Source organism: Tetrao urogallus (assembly GCF_951394365.1).
Source record: "Tetrao urogallus genome assembly, chromosome: 2".
Taxonomy (NCBI): domain Eukaryota; kingdom Metazoa; phylum Chordata; class Aves; order Galliformes; family Phasianidae; genus Tetrao; species Tetrao urogallus.
In genome coordinates, this window is record NC_136814.1 from 42,058,903 (window position 1) to 42,078,735 (window position 19,833).

The 19,833-nt window shown below is 39.4% G+C and overlaps 1 protein-coding gene across 3 annotated transcripts in view; it reads left to right on the forward strand.

Annotated features, from left to right (window-relative positions):
* The window catches only part of RPS6KA2 (ribosomal protein S6 kinase A2), a gene marked incomplete at both ends in the record, with an annotated part of 258,686 nt that overhangs the window by 224,687 nt on the left and 14,166 nt on the right, over positions 1–19,833 (forward strand). For all 3 annotated transcript variants that reach the window (XM_079550851.1, XM_079550852.1, XM_079550853.1), the window contains 3 exons: positions 4,385–4,487; positions 7,237–7,367; positions 8,816–8,941. In XM_079550851.1, coding sequence (XP_079406977.1) covers positions 4,385–4,487; positions 7,237–7,367; positions 8,816–8,941 — 360 coding nt within the window. The remainder of the gene's footprint in view (positions 1–4,384; positions 4,488–7,236; positions 7,368–8,815; positions 8,942–19,833) is intronic.

Genomic DNA, 19,833 nt, shown 5'->3' on the forward strand with positions numbered 1-19,833 from the left:
TCAGATACTGCTGGGAAGAAGTAGGAAGAAAGAGGACACGAGTTCTATTTCCTCTAATATTAATCACAGATCAAACTGAACTGGAATTGTGTTATTTAAGGCAGATTTTACTAACAGCAAAAGTTTGTTTGGAGGCCTGAATTCTGCTAACTTTTCTATCATTTGAAGGTAATAGCATTGTGCCATTAATCTAGGAGAGGACCAACATTTTAGTAGGCAGTTCATCTTTTTGTCTGCTTATTGGGTTTTCTATGACAAGTAGATGTATCTTGCACTACATGTGGAGGGTACTACACTGTGGAGGGTAGCATCCTTCTACTTCTGAAAGGTGTCTGAGGAATAATTCAATTTTTTATCAAAGAAGCTCGGTCAAGGAAATGACTAAATAGTTAAACCATTTCCTCTTTTTTTTTTTTTTTTTTTTAATATGTTTTCCAGGCACATCACATATACATTTTCTTCTATGGGTTTTGTAGAAGTCCAAACCAGGACTCTTGTGACTAGAGTTCACAGAATCATAGAATGGCTTGGGGTTGGAAGGGACCTCAAGGATCATCACATTCCAACCCCCCTGCCACAGGCAGGTTTGCCAGCCACAAGATCAGGTGCTTGATCAGACTGCCCAGAGCTCCATCCAAGCTGGCCGTAAACACCTCCAGGGATGGGACTTCCCTAACCTCTCTGGGCAAACTGTTCTAGCACCTCACCACTTTCAGTATAAAACTTCCCCATCTGAATCTCCACTCCTTTAGTTTTAAAGTCCTATCAGTATCTACCTGTGTAAAAAGTTGGTTTCCTTGCTGTTTATAAACTCCCTTTAAATACTGGAAAGTGCAGTGAGGTCTTCCTGTAGCCTTCTCTTCTCCAGGCTGAACAAGCCCAGTTCCTTCAGCCTACCGTCATAGGAGAGGTGCCCCAGCTCTTGGACCATCTTCATGGCACTCCTCTGGACCCTCTCCAAAAGCTTCACATCCTTCCTGTGTTGGGGGCTCCAGACTTGAATGCAGATTCCAGCTGGGGCCTCACAAGGACAGAGTAGAGGGGAATGATCACCTTGCCTTGCTGGCCACCCCTCTTCTGGTGGAACTCAGGTTACCATTGGCCTTCTGAACTGCAAGCACATATGCTGCTGGCTCATGTTAAGGTTTCCATCAACCGGGCCCCCGTAGTCCTTCACAGCAGGATTACTTTCAAGGATTTCTTCTCCCAGTTTGTTTACATATCTGGGATTATCTCGACGCAAGTGCAAAACCTTGCACTTAGCTTTGTTGAACCTTATTAGGTTCACAAGGTCCCACCTTTCAAGTTTATCAAGGTCCCTCTGGATGGCAACCCTTCCTTCTGCTTTATCAATCATACCACTCGGCTTGATGTCATCAGCAGACATGATGATAGCTGTTTAAAAATCACCAGAAGTTATTTGAGAGACAGATAAAAATGGTCAAATACAATAATCCAGACTTATCTTGTTATGTCATTTGCCATTCTGCTTGATTTTATGTTGGAAGAGATCAATGTGGAAGAGATATGCCACCAGCCTCAAGTAATTTTGGGACTGTGATAAGACATGATCAGTTAATATGTTTTACCTAAAATCAGAAATATTCTTGGAAAGACTAGAAGGATCTTAAATCCTCTGAGAGATTTGCTCTCTGTTTTTATGGAAAACAATAGCCATGATTCTTAGGTCAGTTTGTGTTGCCTGTGAATTGGCGTCAACAGGATATGGGCCATTTAAAGGAAGATGTGTTCTGCCCGCAGTAAGCCTTCACTTTTAACTCTGCATTGTGGTTTAGTTTGCTTCAATGAATTGGCTGTGGTTGTAATGGTTGTCTCAGAGCAGTAGAGCCAGGATAGCAAAGCCTGCAAATGACTCTGCTCTGCTCACTCTTGTTTTTCACAATTCGATCTAGCTACCTGATTCAAAAAGCTGGGATGAAAAATATTTTAGGCTGTTGACCTTTGTATGTTCCTAATCACCTAGTCAGAAACACTGGAAACAAACTCAATTGCAAGTGGAAAAGGAAATGGAAAAGGGTGTCAACCAGTTTGCACTCAGGAGGTTCCTTTCTCCCACACAAGCAACTTCTTTGTTTCCATCCCCTCCCATCAAGCAGATTTGTGATTACACATCTTTAGGTGGCATGTGACTCATGATGAATCTCAAATCCCTCCTCAGTAGAGGAGGATGTGGGTTAGGGATTCAAAACACAAAAGTAGATCCAACAGCACTTAAGAAACTACAGATGGAGGGAAGAATCGAGAGGCTGGGCAGAATATGGTTATGATAATGAAAAGAGAGTGCAGTTCCCAAATGATGTACAGTTCTAAAATGTTTTCCAATTTTTGGACCTCACAGGATGAGGAGTGCATTTAATTCAAGGAGGAAGCATGTGTGTGTGACCAGATTGCTTTTTGCAGTAGAGGCACTGCAGTTGTGAATTAAGACAAATAGAAGGAAGCTGGAAGCAAATAGCTTACTCAAGGTTAAATCCTAGCAAGAGGAAAACCCACAGTAGGTGCTGAGTGCTCTTTTAAAGCGCCCTGCAGACAGAAAAATGTGTATGTTAATTAATAGGTTTATACTTTTCAGTTGATGAGTGACACTTCCTGCTTAAGATCACAATTGGCTTTTAATTATTTGGAAGACTAGCTTTCCACTGTGGCTTACAACAATTATTTATCTCTTTTTCTCTCAGAAGATATGGAGCAATTTTGCACAAGCAGGAACTTTTTTATGGTGAAATGGCCATTAATTACTGCAGAGTCATTTCCAACCTCACCATTCCACTTTTCTGAGGAATCATAGTTCAGCCACAAACATCTGCTTTATACTAATGCTAATACTATGCTGCAGAATGTCCTGCCTCAATAACTGTTATTTATCTATGCAAAATAAAGTTTAAATTATGTTGATGCATATATATATTAGGTTTGACCACATGCTTTATATTATAGAAGTTAATTCACCACAAAAATCACAGTTTAAAAAAAAAATCTTCCTGCTTGCAGAGAGCTGGACAGGCATATATTTAATCTCCATTAAATGTTTTGGAAAACCAGCTCATTATGAAGTTGTTTTAAAAGATACCTTGAGAATATATATATTGTAAACAGTCATTAAATTGCTCTCCAGCTCTTATCATGACTTGAAAGTTTGAAAGAAACAAAATATTTCTGCTCAGACATGCTAATTATTGGAAACTGTGGCAACAAATTCAGTTCTTTGAAACCTGAGAACAAAAGCATTGCCAGAAAGGGAGAAAGCCTAGGGATGGAAACATGGGGCAGAGAGTCAAATGGGAGCTTTGTTCCTGGTGCTGCCATCAGCATGGTGCCCAGGTTTGGCCACTTCAAGCAGAGATAATGCAAAGATAGTTGAAATCAGTCAGACTCTTTCCTTTAACCTCTGTAGGCTTTGGATCATTTCCAGACATACTACGTTTATTCATCTTCCAGAATGTGTGTGTGTGTGCATATGAATGCTTGCAAAGAAACACAGTGGAGCAGTTTCTTAAACATTGCTAAATATGAGTAAAGAGGCCAGGAGATCCCTTGAAACAAAGGCGAGGTATTGGTATACATATATGGTGCCTGTTACTTAGGTGGTACCCTACGTGCACCCTCACTCCCCAGCAAAAATTCACCCAGATGTTACCTACTATACACCTTCCCCTCTTCCTTATCTTTTTCCTTAGTTTTGTTTCTCTGTTCAGTTGCTCAATCTACATTTTCATCCAGAAAGTGATTTCCCTCCCATCTGCAGTGCTTTCTTCCTACTGCCTTTAGATGGGAAGATTGGATAGATTTCATCTAATCTTTTTCTGTGAGCTCCTTCTACTTCACCAGATATGCCAAAAGAACAAATCTCTTGTTTAGCTTGTGAGCTCCAAGCAGCAAGGCCTGTTGCTCAGCTCCGTCTGGCAGGGTGTCAAACATATTGCTAGTTCTTGACAAACAAAAAAATGCTAAAGCAGTCACTGCTTCCAAGTGGTTCTTTGAGCTTGTTGTCACTAATGTGATGCTCAGCTCACCCATATGTGGTTTCCTAGTGTTACCATTGCATGTTCCAATCCTGCCCTTAAGATCAGTGAATTTCCAGATGCTCCAGATAGACTGTTCACAGTCTAAATTTTGACCAGAAACGTTGCGCTGACATTCTGAGTCTTGATAACTAAGAACTGCAGGGACCAGCCAGGGCATAGATTTGAAACCTGCCAGTTAAACAAGAGCCAGTACTGTGGCTTCATCATCCTCTTTGTCAGTCCTGCAAGGATGGCTCCAGGATAACAAAGGCTTCACCAAAGCAGGGGAGCCTGTATGTGAGGTTTGAAGTAGCAGAATTTGTTGCCAGGTTGCTGACTGTGGTTTGTTCTTCTTCTAGAAATTGTACAGAAAAGAAATCAAGCCGCCTTTCAAGCCTGCAGTGGGACGGCCAGAAGACACTTTCCACTTTGATCCAGAGTTCACATCTCGGACCCCCACAGGTTAGCACAGTGGCACACTGTGATGTGAGTGATGGATCTTTTTAGTGGTTCATTTCATTCATAATCACCCTCCCCATTCCACTCAGTCAAAAAGTCTGATCACCAGTGGAGCTCCTAGGTTTTGTGATACCCAACAGCAATGAGTGTTTTGCATTTCTGAGAAAAGACAGGAAAATTTCACCAACTTCACATTAATATGTCTGCATTGTTTATAGTGAAACGATGTAATTATTGGCTATTTTATAGCTATTACTGTTGTTTATATTAGCTGAATGTAACTGTTCTAGGCTTCAAAGAACTTTGTATCTCTACAAGCTAGTATTTAATTATGTATTCCATAGATGTTTCTTCAATTATTAAATGAGTTCTACTGCCTAGAATCAGGTTTAGTCAAAGTTCTGCAACCAGTCACTTGCCATTCTAGTAGTCTGCTGTTTCACAGAAAGCTTTAGTCTGGAGGTTGAAACATGTTTCTGCAGATTCCTAAGCTCTCCTCTGATGATTCTAAAGGTGCAGTTCCAATACTGACAGTTCATCATTGCAGATACAGTTTTACATTACCTTTTCTGAGGGATTCATCTGTGTTTGAGTCAGTTTTTCTGGTCACTTATTTCTGAAGTCCACAAACGTTTTATTTATGTTGACTCAGCTGTCTACGGAGCCTCATAGGGAGCAGAAGTGATCCAGGCCATAAGTGATTATTTGAACACGAATCAAACCAAGATCATTGCAGTAATCCAACTTAGAGTTCAGCCCACAAATGGTTGCACTGTTGTAAATGGTTGGGCTGTTTTCCACAAGCAGCACAGGCATCTTAGGCTGGCCTTACTGCTGAGAAAATGTATGTAAAATTGCACCTCAGGTATCTAAATCTCCTCTTCTGCAAATAAAATACTAATGTTTACTAACCCTAGGTGAAGAATGCTGAAGTAAGTTACTACAGATTTATTAGGCCTTTATGAATACTGTAATACTGTAAGATGCTCAGGAAGGACAAAGCGTTATAGCTTTCACAGTTAGGAAGATAGCCATTATAGGAGATTGGTGTTTGCAAGTGTGTCAGACACGTATAATGGTTCAGTATTTATCAAGACTAGAAAAAGGATTTAGGATTCATAACTATCACAGTTAACATAAAACGGAGTTTTGCATTTAACGCAAATGTATTAACATCCAGTCCATACAATGGGCACATTAGTCAGTGGTAGTGAATATTTAACACTGAACACCAGACAATCAGTTGTTCTTATATAGTGTTTCATAAAGAGATTAGGAGTGAATTATGAAAGAACAGTTGTTTTTAACAGAGATGACCAAGCACTTGTGGTTTAGAGCTGAGTCACAACTCTTGTATAGTTCAATAACGTTCAAGATTTGAATTATTCCCATTCCATTTTCAAAATAAATACTATTTTCCTTTAATTAATCTATTTTGGAAAACTACTCTAGTATATACGCCATTGTAAGAAGTACCCAGTGATGCAAGAGGTCTGATGAGATTCATCCATGTATTTTCAAGGACTGTTCTCATTGACACACAAATAAACAAATAGCCCACTTTGTTTTACCAAAGAATAGGCTTTTTCACATAGTTTGGAGTGAGGTTAGACTTGCTGTTCTTGTTTCTGACTTCAGCCAAAGCTGAGACTTTGTAGATATGCAGAATTAGCTGCAGTCTCAGTTTTGTTTTTCTGAGCAGATCAGTTGTTTCTACCATATTACAGCTTCAGAAAGACAGAACCTTGTACAGTGAACCACATGTTACATTTTAGAAATCACAATGATAAGGGCAATAAAGAATATCCACAGTTTACATTTTACGTGCCCAGGAATAGTTTGCATTGCTGGTCTTACTGCTTACGAAAGTGTCCTTGACAAAATTTACACTGTACGAGAAAGATCTCTTCAAAGCAATTCAGAATTCTAAGTGAAGCTTCACTTCTCTTCTTGTTTTGGCAGGATGTTTCTCTCATTGAGAGAAAGGTACCAGAGACTGTTCTCTAGTTGTTTCATTCCAAAGGCAGAACATTTCAGGGCTCTTTGAACTCCTCTGGAGTGAGGAGCTTAGTTTCAACACCCCCAGCCAGTTTTTGTTCACCTGAGGACAAGTCAGCCAGCCTCTTCCTGGGGTAGATCCCAGCTCCTAAAGCTGCACCCTTTGAGGGAGAGAAGGGAACGATCCCTTTGAGACTGCAGACCACCACTCTGGGAGCTCTGTGCTTTTACACTCACTTCAGGTTTTTTCTCCTTTGCATTCTCCTCACCCATACATCACATTGCATTACTTTAGCCTTTGTAATTTCTGTAGTCCACAAATTTCTGTTCCACAAAGGACAGATCCTGCATCCTGCAGCTTTTTTCCACTCCCTAGAGAACTTCTGCTAATCCAAAGGGGTGCCCTGCCTTGAGCTATCTGTTCTTCTACTGCCCTTGTCAAACTGTCCCTTCTCTGCTTATGCGTACTCCTGACACAGATGGAGCTTCACATTGGAATGAAAATTAACCATGATTTAACCTCTGTATCCAAGAGGATTGATCTTGCAAATAATATTCCTGCACTGTTCACATCCAGAGTAAGGGGATAGAGAAGGCACATCATTTATTATGGAGGTGAACTAAATAAATACATGTCTACTAGTTCAGCAGAGTGTGCAGCTGACTGACAGGGTGACTAAGTCTATTGCAGTTGTTATAATATTACTTTCTGATCCTTTGTGCCACTCATAAGGTCATTTTCTTGCTTCTACAGATTCCCCAGGTGTTCCTCCAAGTGCCAATGCTCATCATCTTTTCAGAGGGTTTAGCTTTGTTGCCTCTAACTTGGTGCAGGAGCCTGCACAGCAGGATGTGCACAAAATCACCGTTCATCCAATTGTGCAGGTATGGATGCTGATGTTAAACTTTGCACTTGATGGGCAGGTGCATATGTGCACATTGTATTTAAACTGCCTCAGCATTTCAGATTCACCCAACCCTCATCTGTTTCCACGTTTCATATAGGAGATGGAAAATTAGATATATTTTTTTACAAAGGCTTTTATCTTTACGTTTACATTCTCCGCTGTTCTACGAAGGAAATAGGGATCACACCTTATCACAGCTCAGATGAAAAGTACTTCTGCATAGCTGAAACATTATTACAGGACAGGTAATGAAGTGTTGTTTTTTAGTGACTGATGTTATACTCAAAAGTTTTGTCTAGAGTTATGTAATACAGTCAGTATTGGCAGAGAGGCTTAATTAATTATTTCCGTAGGCTCCCACACACATGGAGCCCAAGCTCCTGGATATAGAGAGGCCACAGTGTTCCTGCTGTGATTACACAAGAGACTGGTCATACTCACATAACCCAGACTGGCTTGGCAGTGGAAGGAAAATTGCCAGATTCTTGGTTTCTTGCTGTCATTTCTCTATGACATTCTCTCCAGCAATTGTAATTTCACAATGGAGTAAACCAGAAATGAATTGCTACAAATGGCTCAGCACATCAGAGGAACAGTGAATCGGGAGAGGAAGAGGGCTGTTCAAAGACACTGCAGATTTTTCCACAAGGAAAATCTTTTCTCTTACCCACAGCAAGAGATACACATGCCTCAAGGGGAAGAGTCCTTGCTTATGGTACCAGCTTTCATCCCTATTTTAATAATTCATAGTTCATTATTAAAACCTCTTTTCTGTACCACTAAGTGAATTATTATCCGAACAATTACACCCCAAAAATGTAACTGTTTTCTTCTAAAAATGTATTAATACAATATGTGCATATCTTACATGGTTACATGTCTGACAAGGTTCTGTTTAGGCTTTTCCAGTGAGGATACATTTTTAGACAGAAGGTCCTAGAGGGTTTTTAGAGGTGCTGGTGATTTCTTCAATCCTGGAATGGAGTTTGCAGCAAGGTTTAAATTTGGGCTTTGGGAGGGCATCATCACCTAATCAATCTGCCCGTCCAAATTATCTGGCCCTTCAGTAATTAGGAATAAGTTTCTGTAGTTGAGAAATGTGGATTTCTCAAGAGACTTCGGCCTGCAGTTCCCTGTGAATTTCTAATAGGAAGTGGTTGTCTGCATTCCATAAATAGTTTACAAAATCACTCCTTTTTTTCCTATTACTTCTAAATGGAAAACTCCCTCTTACAGACTGAGAAAAAGATTAAAAGGCCTGGGACACACTTGTTCAGATAAATGGCTTCAGATATTTTTAAATTAGACTTAGAACACACTAGCTGTGGAGAAGATGAGATCAAACACTTTGTGAACAACTAGGCTAGTCCCTGCATTTATGTACCCCTGTCCTGATTACCCTATTTATTTTGTCTTTCTCTACAGCAATTACATGGAAACAATATTCACTTTACAGATGGATATGAGATCAAGGAGGACATAGGAATTGGCTCCTATTCAGTGTGCAAGAGGTGTGTTCATAAAGCAACAGAAACCGAGTTTGCGGTGAAGGTAAGAAAGTCACCTGGCTGATGCCAGACATGTGGTTGAGACTTCTCTGCCAGTCTGTGCAGAAGTGTGATTGGTCTTACAGTGTTGGCTTATTTTTTTTGGTCTTGCTGGTTGTTTTTTACTTTCAAAAGATGACAAGTTTCATGATAAGCCTCATTATTTCTCATACTTTAATAAAGTAAAATTACAGGATAAAAAAAAAAAAACTTTACAGTCTTGGATTGAAATCCCACTTACTTCAGCTTTGCTCCTTTCACAATTAGATACGATTTTTAGCAGATGATCAACTATGATCAAATTTACAATTGACTCATCCTAAACAAACAGAATAACAAAATGATTGCAAAATTGAATACTCTATGATTGCAAAATAACATTTTATTCTTCTTAAATTTAGTTTTGATAGTTCTTACTGTAATAAGAGAGATTTGTTAGTGAAAAGCACGGTCACTTACAAATCATCAGATTTCTTTATCTCTCCTTGATGTTCAGCACCAGCATGCTACACAAAGGCACAAATGACAGGCTTCAGTGGAGATTCAAAATACAGATTTGGTAGAATTCAGTTGAATGTTGAAGACCAATCAGTGAATTTCAAACTTGCTTTAGCAATCCCATATGTCACAGCAGCCAACAGCCATGAAGCTGCAGGAATGCATGTATGAGGGAATTTGTTACAGTAGGAAAGAATGGCTGCCAGTAGAACTGCTTTGGAAGAGCACAGAGAGCTAAGTTTAAACTTAGTTAAGTGCTATTGGTTAATAGCATGTAGCTTTTGCAGGAGGCAAAAAAAGTTTAGTGTATGTGTCAAGAAATCAACGTACTTCTCAGGTAAAAAGTTACAAAAATTAAATTTTCTTTGGTGGAAAGGAGTAGTAATTAAAATATTCATATGCTAGAAAATTATTTAGTGATCTCATTCTTGTACCAAAAAGTGGTAAGATTGGATTAAATGGGTTTAATGAATTTGGCAAGATACAGACAATTAAGTCAGATCCTTTAATTTTGCAAGATCTCAGGGAAACAGATTGCTTAAATGAGCAGAGGACAAAAAAGTAATTTTTGGAATCAGTGCACAAAGAGATGTATTTACTAAACTTGCAGTAAACATAGAATCATTAAGATAAGAAGAGATCTCTAAGTTCACCAAGTCCAACCGCCAGCCCATCCCCCATGCCCACTAACCGTGTCCCTCAGTGCCACATCTCCACAGTTCCTGAACGCTTCCAGGGACAGTGACTCCACCACCTCCTTGGGCAGCCTGTTCTAATACCTCAACACTCTTTCAGAGAACAAATTTTTCCTGAATCTCTCCTGGCACAACTTGAGGCCACCTCTCATCCTATCACTAGTTACCTAGGAAAAAAGACCAATCTCACCAAATAAAGTATTGGTGGTTTATTTTTTGTATTTTAAAGTTTGCAGAAAAACTTAGCTTGTATATCTCTGCAACTAAATAAGAAACTGAGTTTGAAGTGATCCACACTGCAGGTCATAAGATAAACGAGTTACAGGTAGTCAATAGAGTAATAATGAAGTATTTACTCAGTCTTATTTTCTTTTACAAAATGGGTGATCATTCAGTATCCATTGAAGTTCATGAAAGTTTTGGTGTCTCCAAGTAGTGTCCACAAAACTCTGGGGCCCATTAATAATTCACAATTTGTTGATGTCATTCAAACAACAGCTGTATCATAATTAGGAGCACAGCCCTACAAGCAGGTCTTGGGCACAGGGACATGATAGGATTGTCATTTTTAATGAGTGGAAAAATTACCTGTTAATTTTCAACAGACGACATTGTGCTATAGTAGCTATAGGTCTTGTAGAAATAAATGACACCTGTGGTGAACAAAATGTGAGTTAAATTAATTGTTTTAATATTTTATACATATCAAAAATTGCTAACGTCTTTATGAGTGTAATACAGTCAACAAGAAACTGAAATACAAAGACCTTTATCCTCAAAGATGTCTGAGTGCCTGAATCCAAGACGGTCCAGCACTTACTTAGCAGTTATGGGTTTGGAGTGCCTATGAGAATCTAGAGCAAACTCAACACATGGAAAAATCCAATGCCTCAGAAGAGTCTAGCACTTCTATTGCAAGGCTTATGATCCCTTCCATTTCTATTAATTTACTCTTTTTATTCCTTTCTTACTTCAGTTCTTGCCGCTTTCTTGTTATTATCTTGTTATTATAGGTCTTGATTTTGACCACCAGCTTAGGCAACTCACTTTGCATGTCGGTTTCCAGACTGTCAGAGTGAGTCAAACTGTCAGAGTGACTCAAACATGTAGCACAGACTTTGAGTTGGAGGCGGCTAGTGGGTTTCTGTTTGTACTGTCTTTCCAGCATATTGACTGCTCCCTACTTGATTATTATTCCTGCAAATATATTGGTTTTATTATCCTGTCTTTTTTTTTCCTCTATTTGATATCAAGGTTGTATCATTTTGTTATCAAAGTAGCTCACTTTCATAAAGATTGCACAATGCCAATCATTTCAAGTAATTACATGGTTTGGGAATTGCAACTGATATTATCTTAATTATGTATCAGTCCCTTTTGACGTGCATCTTTTAACTCTCTCTATAAAAATCACTGTAATTAGATTCTTTTGATTTCTTTCAGTAAGCATAATTTTCTCAGGAAAAAGTATCTGCAGTGATCATTCATAAGATAGGCAGTTTCCCCATTTGTCTGGTAACACGTCATTGAAAGCTCCCTAATAAAGGCTGATTGCTGACACGTCAGAGAGCATCATCCTATCTTCCCAAAAGATACTGATAATAATGAAGGAGTTAAGGAAATGATGTGATGGCATCACTGTGGAAAGGGGTTTGTAACGTCATTGTGTAAACAATCCCTCCACGGAGTCTGCCGCTCACCAGGCCTTATTTACTATCACTTCGTAGAGCCATACTGAGACAACAGAGTACTGAGCCAGAGTAACATGAGTCAGAGCTACTGCCAGAAAATCCACACAGAAAAACAAAACCTTTCCTAACCCAGAAGCAGCATGTATTTGTCAGAAACATTTCATTCCTTTCGCTTTTGCTAGCCATCTGCAACTAATTGGAGACTATCTTATAGAGATAATTAGAGATCTAGCAATGCAGAGATGCTCTTTGTTGACATGATAAAAGCACTCGAACAGATCTGTAATTTAACTCTTTCCAGTGTTCAGTGAAATGAGGCACATCGCTCACTGAGGGACTTTTGAAAATCCCTCCAGAACCTGTCTGCACCTTTGGGCTCTGAGATACCTTCATAAGTCCAATCACTGAACTTGCAGAAGAGATTTTTCTTTCAAGCCATTTGTAAGAATGAAATGTTAATAACAAACTCTATGTCTATTCAGGACCTGCCCTAAATAGAGGATCCTAAATATGTTTAAGAATTGAGACTTAACACATCTGTACTACTGAAAGCATTTCAATATCATGCTGCCAGATTTTGCTCACGCTAAGCCTAACCTGAAAGTAGTGGAACAGGCCTGGGTCAGTGTAGGTAGATTTAGGCTTAGCAAACCTTTGTGTAATATTCTACTGCAGATACATACTCTGAAGTACTTCTAAAATGTTACACCTAGGCTTTTTTTTGCCATCCTGTTCCCAAGGGAAAGTTGGGAATATAAAGTTAAGAAATACATAAATATTGCTCATTCTTCGGAAAGTTTTATAAAACTCTGTTATACAGAAGAAAGCTGGGGAAAAAAAAAAAAAAAAGAAAAAAAAAAGTGTTTCTCTTATGATGAATCTCTAATGTTTCAGATTCTTCTGCTCGACTATCGATCATCCTCAATACAATAGGATGATGTTTAATAACAAAGGGAACTGTGAGTGTCAATCAGAATTACAAGCATCAAATGGGTACAAATCAGAAGGAAAAGAAAATCAGATTAACCTATTTCAATTGCATCACTATCTACTATCTAGAGAAAGTAAGTCAATTTATAAGAAGATTGATTCTAGAGCAGATGGGAGGGATTTCTGTGCATGGAAAAAAGGCTGCGATAGAAACCTGTATACATTCTCCAAAAGAGCTCTCTTTCAGAAAACAGGAGATCTGTGAGTTTTGGATGTATTTGATTTTTCGAAACCTACCAGAGATCTGATGCAATTAGTGTATGTCAAAAGTTTTTTGCTTCATTTAAAATCATTGCACTGATTTCAAATTTGGATCTCTACTTCTATTGAAGCTTTCAAGCTGGATTTTCAAATATGCATCTCACTGAAGCCAGATGAAGTTTGCAAAAAAAACTGACTGCATTTCAAGGTTTCTCTATTTAGACTGACTTCTCCCCTCTCCAGAAGAGGTTACTGGAAGATAATAGCCTAAGTAAAAACTGCTGCTGGTATGGCCTATTCTACCCCTGTTACATTATCTGTACCAAACACTGCAGAGTTGGGTGGGACGAGGGCCAGATTCAACAGCTTGAAGGCAACTGCTTTCTTCTCTGTGTCAAAAGACTATCTACCTGGTTAAATCTTATAGATTTTTAGTTCTCCTATGCTGTTGGAGCCAGGGAAAATGACTGGGTAAAAGGACAGGTTACACTCTTCCTTCTCCCCTGAGGAAACAAAGCATACAGCAGAGATAGTCCCAAATGACAAGTTCAGTTTTGCAGATGACAATACTGCAGTGGAATTTGGATCTTGAACATGTGTGAATTTCATGATTTTTTTTTTCCCCTATCTCTGTAATGCACTAACAAACTATTTGGTTCCAAATGTTCCCAGCTGTGAGCAAGGCTAGATTTTACTGTCTGTGTCTGCTTCTAGGATACACAGGTTAGGTTATGCTGGAGATCTAGTAAATCCTACAGTTCGTATATAGTTCTGGTAATTGCTAAGCATCGACAGTGTATTTATTTCAGTATGTTTTGGTATGGGCAGACTGGTGAGAAGGTTCGATTTAAAGAGCTATGAAAATGCACTTCTGCACTGGTAACTGGAGAAGTGATGCCAACACACTATCAGTAAACAGAAGACACTAACTCCTGAGAGCTGTTTTTAGCAGTCCTATGTAGTTAGATTTCCTATATAGCTCTACTTATGTGCTAGTAGCAGTGACAATCACCAGATGAATGAATTCCAGAGTTGTTTAATGTTTCATGTAAATTTCATTTTCCCCATCCACTGATGTTCATAGTCTTAGTTTGCTTGTTTTTAGGTGGTTGGTGTAGTTGGATGCGCTTGTCAGAAGGCAGGAGGTTCCATAATAATGATTTTCCCATAGCTTTCATTATACCTGTGTCAGGAGGTTAGTGCTAAATGTAGAGAGCATGAATACCGAAAAAAGTTAAGTTAGAGATATTTCACTATCCATGGTTTAAAGAAAATTATAAACAAAGGAGAGAAAATCTGAAAAAACAAGTGGTAAAATATATGCACTAATTGCAAGAGAGTATCCAAGAGAGTTACAAAAACGTATAAGATTGAAGACAGGCAGCCTGATGTGATCAAATTCTGCTAATTTCTGTAAGATAATATAATTGATAGATAAAAACTCAGCTGCTATAGGCAACATGACAAGATAGAATGTCTTGAAGCTAAAAAAGAAAAAATAGGAAAATAGGAAACAGGAAAATAGTCTGATGGTGAGAGCAGTTGCTAATACACTCTTAAAGTGATGGTTGAGGTGTTCTCCCCCTCCCATGGAAAGAAATTAGATCTGATATTAGTGGAGTTGTAGCCTTACAGAATGTGGGCCAGAATTATAAGATTATTTCTTACCTTGATAAATTAGAGAGCTCAATTATGAAGCCAATGAAGTTCAGCGTATGAAGCTGAGATTTGTGAAATCTTGTTATTCAGAGTCTTCAGCAGAGATTATTTTCACTGTTTAACGGATATTTAAGCTGGTAATGTGGCAACAGACTCAATAGGATATAGAGTATCATGTGGGAGGAACAGATTTCAGAGATGATTTTAGGCATAAATCTCTGTGTTGCTTTGGATTTGCACAGGGAGGGCAGTTTTCCAGAGGGGTGCTTATCTGGCACTTTGCAAAAGAACCAGCATGGAAAGCTTCAGACTGCAAATAGAAATCTATGGGAAGAGTGCTTACAGACAGCAATGAGACAGTGTCTTCATTATGTGTTGGAGAGAGAAAACTGATCACAGTAAAATGGATGGAATAGCAAAGGAGTGCAGTGGAGAAATTTTTCTGTGAGGGTCTTGCATCTGTTCTGTGAATGTATTTTGAAGGCTTTCCAAGTTGTCTCATTTTGAGTAACTTCAAATTCTTGACTTCCATGCAGAATGTTATGGTGTACATGCTCACCATAGCAAGAGACAATAGAGCATATTCAATGCTGTTGTCATTTTGTAAGATTTGAGTTTAGTCAGATGCCTGCCAAGCTTCATTCAGCCTCACTTTTCTCTTGTTTAATTTAGTGTGCTCAGGTTTCTGCTGAGTACTCTCACTGTAAGTCAGCTCTTCATAGAAGCACATCTCAAATAGACAAGACCCTTCAGTTACATCTTTTGAAGGGATGGACCAGCAAAGAGTGTAGGGCTATGCTTGAAGGGCTTAGAGGAGAGCAGGGCAAAGAGCCAGGAGCACCCTGAGCACTTTTACAAGCAATGAACTTGTTTGTAACAGCAAGAGCCATTGCTGGATGGTGACAATTGGCTAAATGGGATCAAGGTGTTGCATAAGTCTCAACAAATAAGCAGAGGAGGCAGATAGAAATATAGAAGAGTGGGCAGACTAGCACTTAAACTTGTGCTTCAGGGCAAATCTGAGATATACAGTGGCTGTGCAGCCCCTCCTGCATACAGATATTACAGCCTCCCTCCTATTCAGTCACAAAGATCACAGTTCCCCTCTCCTCAACATTGCTGAGCTGAGCTTCTCAAGAATGATGCTGTTTTTCAGCGCTAACTGGATCTTTTCTGAGTAGGGTCCTGCAGCAGCTTTCCTGCAGTTTAGCAGTATCACATTTCTCGTCTCTAGATTGCTTGCCAAACATCTAAACATTTTGGACAGCATTTAGTCCTTTGCGGCTCTGTTTCTCTTTTGGGGCCATTTAAACTGTTTCTTGTATTTGTCTTCCATACTGATGTAATAATCTTCCCCTTTTGTAACATCCAAATATGACACCATGGTTTTCACCCCTGAAGCTTTTTGTCAGAGAAGGTGGGAGTAGTGCTGCAATCATCTCACGAACTGAAAACTCATCAGTTTGATCCACGGATGTGTGGTAGGGCTGTGCAGAGCAAGCTAAAACAGCTTTTCACACTCAGCCATTCTGCCTCTAAAATTGCAGGTTTCTCTCTGAAATGAGTTTTCTGCTTCATGGGTGTTGTTGAAACAAATTTTGTTAGTGTTTGTGCTGCTTAGAAAATGTGTGCAACTGTATAGGCTGTAATTAATAAGTACTAAAGTTGCAGTCGACAGCTTGGGAGTGCTAAGTCAGCAATGGGCATGCCCTGCATTCAGAAATCTTAATGCCTCACCTACACATCTTGATCCGATGGCCAATGTTACTTCAGAAAAGTAGTGCTAATTAGGCCCATTTCTTTTTTTCTTCATTATTTTTCTGAAAGATTTAAGCAAGGATGGGGGGAAGTGGAACTCTGGAGCTAATCAAAACTAATAGCACAGCAAAGAGTCCCTCAGAAACTATTAGGCTTGGAATAGCTTTCCTTGGAGACATGTTAAATGTAAAATTATACCATGGCCTGTTAAATAATGTTAGCCTTTCTGCAGTGATTTTCCTCCAGCTTTAGTAATTTGACATCAAAAAAGGGACCAAATTAAAACAGATGCTTGGCATGAAGAGGACTTATTTTTAGAAGAAAATATTACTGAAATTGAAACCTGTTCATTTTCCAGCTCACAAAACTGCAGAACTCTATCTCTGCGACACTTTTGTTGGAATTAATGCTGGAGATGAAACTGTCAGTTTAAAATGTCTGTGTTGTAATACCACCTTTCTGTAGAAAAGATGAATATCCCATCTATAGTTCCACTCACTACTGGTACCCTGAGTTTCAGATTTGGAATTCAGCCCATAGATACAGTGTAGAAATCCTGTGGTCATCTCTCCTCCCAGAGGAAAAAAAAAAAGGATTCTTACAGAGAGCATTGCATCACACCATCACTCTGTCATATGAATCTCTTCTTAAAGATGATTAACTCATACTTACATTGCAGACAGGCTATAGAGAAAAATTCAAGATAGGCAGTAGAAAATAAAGCAGCTTTAGAAAGTGTACAAAGCCCTCTTTCTCCTCTTTGCTTTTTGCACAGTCTTCATGCTGATCAAAAGATGCTTTCAGTCATCCTGCTTCCTAAATGCACTGGCAGCCTCAGCTGTGGCTGCTCGAGGTGTTGTAGTGCTCAGGTCTCTGGCCTGACCTGCTGGACTCTGCTGCTGGAACCAGAGCACCAGGCTAGGACTGTGCCCGTGGCTCAGCTTTCCCAGTTCATATTCCTGTGTCTCAGTTTCAGCTGCCAGGAAAGGTCATGTGAGGCACTGAAGAAGAGACAAGCACCAGTCCTGTTTGGGACTGAGGTCAAAAAAGGCAATCCAGGAGAGTTACACCTTATGCCCATGCAGCACAACCCAGAAAATCTGTTCCATCGAAGCCCCACAACCTCTTTTTAATTTATGCCTGTGCTGCAGGTTGTACCTTTAATGCTTCCCGATTATTGTTGATTGTGGTTGATCCCACTGCAAGTGGAAGTTTGCCAGTGGAGTAAATAAGTTAAAACCGATTTCTTATTTTTTGGAGCCCATGGTTGTGGCACTCACAGGCTTAAACCACAGTGCCAGTATTGGCACATTTAGCTTGATTTTCCCAGGGAAATTGAGGAAGATTGCCCATTTTGATTGACATGACTAAGCAGAACATTTATGTCCCACATTTCTTAAGAGGAAGAAGTGAGAGCCAAGCAAATGTTTTAATGCAGTTGTTTGTTCATTAAAGATGTATAAAGACCTTTTTCCCCAGCACATTAAGACTCAAACAGCAGCAAGCAGTTTCCTTGCTTCTCGCTCCAGCTTATCCTGGCCAGAGCCCATCCTCTCTCCTAAGGCCAGTGTCAGAGCTGTTCCCATCACTGCATTTCATGTTTCTTTTCAGTCTTCGTTCTCACTCAGCTGCCTTTCTCTTACCTTTTCTTTTAGTTTATTCATTTTCCAGACAGCAGAGGCAGTTAAATTGTCACCTCCTACCTCTTGCCTTTTTCCAATATCTCAAGTGTAGTGATGGAGAACTTCATGTGAAAACAGTCATCCTCCTCGCACAAGGTCATCCAGGTTAATTTCAGCTGTTTAAAAAGGCAATTTGCATTAACAAGGCTAATTCTGCCCAAAGCAGATTAGGGAGTGCTCACACATACCATTTCTTTGGCAGGGCTACAAAGGCTATAGATCTCACCTGGTGGGTGGTATCAGACAGCTGAAGACTGTAACATCTGTTAATGGCATAGCTAGCACCAGAAGAAGAAATTCATCTGTACAAAGACACAAAAATACCTCCACAAAACTGCAGACAGCAAATATATACTGTCTGTATAGTTACTGTATATTTTGTACTCACTCATTTTCAGTGAGGCGTGACCCACTCACAAAAAACTGTATTGCTGCTCTTTTTTGTACTTAGCCATACACCTGGCAAAGCTAAGGATATTGAAGATCCATCAGTAACGAAGAATCAGGTGGGTTTTTGGTTTTTTTTTTTTTCTATGCAGAGGATTTGTGTCAGCACTTGTGAAAACTGGCCAGACATATTAAATAGGATTTTGAAAATATTATCTCTTCATCCTTTCTCCTTTAAGAGAGAAAGTTTAGTATTAACCCTTGATAGAGCTTGACTCATTTTAAAATATCATGAGGTTTTTACCCTAAATTCCACAGAAGAAAATACAGCTTTTCTTTCAACTAGTCAGTAAAATAGACAAAGAATGCATTAGCTAAGGAATAACACAAAAAAATCACTATTAGAACAGGCTGAACAAAGGATAGTTTTGCGTGTGTCGAGCTCATTTTACTCTGAAATTGTTTCCTCCAGAGTTATTACAGTGTTTGTAGGCAATTGAGTGCCCAGTACATCCGGAAAATTCAGTTTCTTATTTTTCTAAAGGACAACAATAAACCTCTCTATTTCATAGCTCTTTTATTCCAAGGTACAATAGAACTTCTGTTACATTTTCAGTTAAATTATTTATATGTTATGATGTCTTTCCCAATTGGTTTTCTTCCCCATACATCTACAGAGTGGAATAGAAAAATAGCAGCATTGCATATTACCACAGGGCTGGAAGCAGAGAAAACCTTCCCTGAAGTCTGTAATGGAGGGTGTGTATTCAGTTGAGTTCAAATCACAATGACTTTCCTCAAGGAAGATCATTCCTTGTGCAAGGAGTTGCAGGTTTGTGGTCCACCATAAGAGAAGAATAGGAAAGAGGCTGCCTTCATGCAGTATCTCAGGGGAAACAAAGAGAGGCCAGACTGGGAAATATTCTTTGTCACAAGAAATTTTACAAGTGAAATAGCTTAGCTTTTAATCATGTGATTAAGAGTTCAGTGGGAGTACAGCAGTGTTTGTATCTATACCCATAACATTTCATGCATTTTTTTTTCCTAGCATTTCAGCCTTTAGTGTGCAGGTGGGACACAACTCACAGTTTCTGGCCTTTATTGGAGCAGAGTACCTGCCAAAGGCTGTTCTGAAAGTGTATCTCTGAGAGATGTTGTGTCAGATTGCATTTGAAGATCATGGCCACATCAGATGGACCTGAAGCGCTACCTATGCTGAGGTCTGGTCCACACAGTCTCCACTGGATGATTCCGTGGGCAGAGCTAAAACTTCTCCGTGCTTAGGGACTGATGTTAGAACTGGCCTTTAAAAATGAGGGATTAATCAAACTCCAG